Source organism: Argopecten irradians, unplaced genomic scaffold (assembly GCF_041381155.1).
Source record: "Argopecten irradians isolate NY unplaced genomic scaffold, Ai_NY scaffold_0850, whole genome shotgun sequence".
In the NCBI taxonomy this organism is placed as follows: domain Eukaryota; kingdom Metazoa; phylum Mollusca; class Bivalvia; order Pectinida; family Pectinidae; genus Argopecten; species Argopecten irradians.
Genome location: NW_027188317.1, coordinates 1 through 5,253, shown reverse-complemented (window position 1 = coordinate 5,253; position 5,253 = coordinate 1). Strand labels below are relative to the sequence as shown.

Genomic DNA, 5,253 nt, shown 5'->3' with positions numbered 1-5,253 from the left:
ACTGGAGGCAGTTCAGGAGAAAACAACTGACCAATCACAGGCCTGCAGAGATTTTCTTTGAAGATTACAGAGACGACGACACCCAACTTCAAAGCAACACACTTTAACACAGTGTACCTTCATTCTATTCTTTTGATGTACATCAGAAGACGACATTACATGTGTGTTCTGTTGCCTTCAATTTTGCTATGAGGGATAATGACATGTTCCAGGGGTGGATATAACGTCAGTGATAGAAACCCCTTGAGTATCGATGATGATGGAATGAATACTGAATACAATATATATGATAATTAATCATACCTTCGTCACTTGTGCATACGATCCTCTACCAATATCTGTATGGAATAGAGAATGTTTCAAGAGATATATCATCAGTGAAAAGGTGTGCCGCTGATCCAACCTCCTCGATGCTCCATGGGTTACTTTCACTGTTTTTATATATTACAGGGGGATGATCAAAGTTTTTTTTTCAATAATGATAAAGATGATTAAAAGAAGGGGAGCAAGAATTAAGCCTTGCGGAATTCATGTCTTGCTTTTTTAATAAATATTTTTGCTAAAAATAACCCGATATACCACAAAATCATAACCTGGAAAGAAGACTTTTGTGCAGACTTTTTCATATCTTAATATCTTTAAATACCTTTTTGATAATAAGAAAGTAGATGTGTAACCATCCTTGATACAGCAGGGGTTCTTATCACATACGATCTCTACACCCCTGGACTATCTCATAGTAAAACTGGAGGCAACCGAACAGAACAGGTAATTTAGTCCTTTGATGCACATAAAAAAAGCAGTATAACGGTACACTGTGGTTGACTGTGTGGCTTTGAAGTTGGGGGTCGCTCTCTCTGTAGTCTTCAAAGGAAATCTTTGCAGGCCTGTGATTGGTCGGATATTTTTTTCTTAACTGTGTTCAGTTTTACTATAAGATATATAACGTCAGTTATGGTAACCCCTGGAGTATCGAGGATGACGTGTAGCTAAAACAGCAGTTTTAAAAAAATCCAAAGAAATATGGTTATTTCCAGTTAAAAATATTGAGAGTTAGCCCCAGTTGAATCAATTTGATCGCATGGAAACAAATTTTTATTACCAGTAATGGTGACCTTGACTTTTGACCTTCAGACCAGTAACACAATTCCAAGCAAATGTGGAATATGATCAGACAAGAGGAACTGATTAACAATTTCTTCTTTTTAGTAACACTGACGATGACCTTTTAACTTAGCTCATTTACCCTTGAAATACTAAAATGGACTTTTCCAAAATTACTTGGAACTAGAAAAATCTAAATGTGTTGGCAGACGGTAATCCAAAATCAGCACTTTCCCTAAGAAATGTGTTCATAAAGTTGAACAAAACAAGTATCTTGAGTTATCTCACAAAAACATTTTTTTTTTAGTTTTAGCGATGGTGACCTGGATAGCAATCTCAAGCAAGCACAATTTCAATGAAGGTGTCCATGAAATTCGGGTACAATCAACCAAATTTTTGAATGATCACATCCTTGTCTACACAGCTATACATTTATGTCACCTTTGCCTTACAAAAAGGAAAAGAAAAACTAAAGTCAAAATATACTTTGTATTTGAACAGTTTAATTACTTTAGAGCACAAAAACAAACATGTCAGGTATATCAACACATTATAAATATTTTAAAAACAAGCAAATTCGTGGAATTTATATTCCCTGCTTTTATTAATTAAAGGCCCATAACTCTGCCAAATCAAACTTAGCCAAGGTTCCGAGACATTTAACCATGTAACCAAGTTTCAAGAAAATCCGTTAATATTTGCGAGAGTTATTGAATAAAAACAGGTGAAAATAGCGTTTTCGTTAATCAAAGGGCCATCACTCTGCCAAATAGGGTCCAATCAAAGTCCCTATCGAATTTTGCCAATACCCTGAGACAATGAACTATGTTACTAAGTTTCAAGAAAATTCGGTAATATTTGCGAGGGTTATTGAATAAAAATGGTGCATTTCGTTATTCAAAGGGCCATAACTCCACCAAATAAGGTCCAATGAAAGTGATGAGCAAATCATTCGAGCCCTTGGCACATTTAAGTATGTTACCAAAAAAATTATTTAAAATTTGTGGCAGTTTTTGCATGGAAACCAAGCGTTACAGATAGACAGACAGATGGATAAAGAGACCCAAATTAATATCCCTCTTTTTGGTGAAAGGGAGGGATAAAAAAGTAGTTGAAGAGTGGGAACCTAATAATTTCTAAGCCAGAGCACATCATCTCAAAAATCTAAATCCATTTATCAATAAAATGCATATGGCTACTTATGTAAACTTAGGTATGAATGTGATTTGTTAAGAGTAGTTGACAGCGCAGGATTCTTTCTTTGACATGAAGAAGCTTGAGCTTCATTCAAATTTTCATGTAAAGTGCACCACTTCCATCAGCATCAGTTCTCCCTGTATATCTTGGCCAATTGACCTAACTTGGCCCTGGCAGTTTACAAGAACATGTGTTTGAAAGAGACATGAATCAGTTAGAATTTCTAAGCGACTTAGCCTAGTGTGAGGAGCTACTGTTCAGTTAGCATGTTATGCTGAATCACTGCTGTTCAGTTAGTAAGTTATGCTGAATCACTGCTGTTCAGTAAGTTCTGCTGAATCACTACTGTTCAGTCTGTAATCATACTGAATCACTGCTCTTCAGTAAGTCATGCTGAATCAATGCTGTAAGTCAGTTCTGCTGAATCACTGCTGTTCAGTCTGTAACTCATGCTGAATCACTGCTGTTCAGTAAGTTCTGCTGAATCACTGCTGTTCAGTCTGTAACTCATACTGAATCACTGCTGTTCAGTAAGTCATGCTGAATCACTGCTGTGCAGTAAGTTCTGCTGAATCAATGCTGTTCAGTCTGTAACTCATACTGAACCACTGCTGTTAAGTCAGTAAGTCATGCTGAATCACCGCTGTTCAGTAAGTCATGCTGAATCACTGCTGTTCAGTATTTCATGCTGAATTACTGCTGCCCTATCCTCGAGTCATGATGGTACAATGATCCCATGCTGCCTCTCATCTGACACAGGTACTGGAAATTGGCTTGTAGTGTAGACAGGACACTGTTCAACTCGGATAATATTGTATCCTGTGAATGAAAACTGGTGATTATTCCTAAAGTTTAAACATCATATCAATATGTTATCAATGAAGGAACAGTGTTTCATCTTTGTCTGAGAATTAACTACTGATGAAATATTACCTAAATGTACATCAAAACAAATCTTTTATTAAAACTTCTGCATATGATATTTTGGTCAATATACATGAATATATGTACAGCAAACTTCTGGTAAGTATGCATTTTTATGCTAAAATTCAACTTACTAAGTTAACTTTTATCTTTACTTTTCACAAAATATTAAATTTGAATAAAAGTTTTAGATTACCAGTTTCCTGTCCGAGAATGTGAGTGATTTTGCCCAAGAGATGTTCTCCAGATGTGTGTTGAGGTCTGCTAACAAAGGGGCTATCTGTGGGAACAGGGACGCAGCAAATCTGGCAATAATCACAAATATGCAATCAATTTAATTCATTCATGCCTAAAATTTCATAATGTATAGGTCTAGTCTTTGATTTAGAAGAGTCTATGTGCGTCTTCAGGGGTGAATGAGTTAGAATTAAATACATGTACACAGATAGAAATATTTTGCTTTCAAAAAAAAAAAAAAAAAAAAAGACAGAAAGAAATACATTTGATAAATATTTCTGTAAAAGTGGTATATTTATGCTGAAACTTTGAGCATTGAGCAAACAACTTAAAACTTGATCAAACCATTCAGTGTCACATGCACTGTCACTGTAAATTTAACCAACTGCCTTTTGTGTGAGATTTATTTTTGTGAATTTTGTGATCAAGATACATAAATTTGTGAAAATTTATCTCCGCAAAATTAATATATTCATAAATTCTTCCATAAGAAAATTGAAAGTTATTTTCCATTCAATTTTAAATCATTGAAACTTAAATTCTGCAAAACGGGAATCGTGAAATTTAGCGGCAGTGAAAGAAAGTTGGTCAGCAGCATATATTGGACTATATATATCAATATGTCAATGTACATCATGTGCTACTCTCATCTGTATATTAGACTTTGAAAGACCAGTGTTTACATACTTGTGATACTGAGCCTCCAGTTTGATGAAGTCCCCGACAAATGGCTGCTGCAATCTCACCAATAACTCAGACTTACACTCAATGATAGACTCAATGTGCGAGTTCAGGCCTTTCACTACTTTGATTTTGTTCTCTGGTGGAGAAAAATTAAAAATTATTGCTTATTTACAATTTTACTACATACATTAACAGTACTTAATGTGATCATATCTTGAAATATATAAATAAGAGCATGCCTCAACATTTTTTGAGCAGCTTTCCGAGAAGGTTTTTACTACAGGGGTATAGGTACAAATGTGAAAAACTCCACTGATATACAGATAACAAACTGTACTTTTTGCATTTTTGATTGGCCGTGTCATGATCAGGTTATAGTTACCTAAACTGTTAAAGTGTGTTATGTCCTGTGTTTCTTTGTCTTGCATTCGTTGTTGGATTTCCAATTGAGCCTGTGAAAAAAAATTCAAGTTATATGCTAGTTGGGTTTTTTTTCCATTTTGATGAATTGCATTACATTGTTTTAGTTAATATTGTTATAAATGTTTTTCATTAGTTTATGTCACAGACACTGAACATTTTCAATGTTTTGTCAACTTGAACTCAGATAATAAATACCAGTTCGACTAGAGAATTTCAATCGTGATTATTTTTTTTGTAATTTTAAAAACTTTAAATACCTTGTTTAGGTCTTTCCGTGCTGCTGTAGTTTCCCTTAATAATTTTTATAAGACGACATGACGGCATCTTTTCTTTCACTTCATCCTGGAGGTTTTTATCATCATCAAATCACTTCTTTGAAATAGAAATACAGGTAAGATCATGAGTAAGACTGAAAGTTAAAATCTATAGTTTCAATTTCCATTTGATGCAAAAAATATTTTTTACCATTATTCATACACGTAGTATAGATGTGATTCGAATTCAGAATTTAGAATTCAATTATTGACAAGCAGCTTATATATCACTATTTAAGGTAGTAAAATAATTCAAAGATATGTACAGTACGAACATAATTGTGCATTAATGGAAGAAGAAACGAGAACTGCCTTAGTGTTCAGTACTCAAGCAATGTTTGAGGTATAGCACGACGGGACACTTTTGATC

At 34.4% G+C, this 5,253-nt stretch overlaps 1 protein-coding gene across 1 annotated transcript; it reads right to left on the bottom strand.

The window, feature by feature from the left end:
* Positions 1 to 1,684: 1,684 nt before the first annotated feature.
* Positions 1,685 to 4,935, bottom strand: LOC138313700 (uncharacterized; the record flags this gene model as incomplete). The annotated part of the gene is given in 6 exon segments (XM_069254038.1): positions 1,685 to 3,120; positions 3,422 to 3,530; positions 4,150 to 4,282; positions 4,529 to 4,598; positions 4,827 to 4,871; positions 4,873 to 4,935. Coding segments are annotated over 6 exon segments (546 nt in total), but the record flags the coding sequence as incomplete, so codon positions are not given.
* Positions 4,936 to 5,253: the final 318 nt, after the last annotated feature.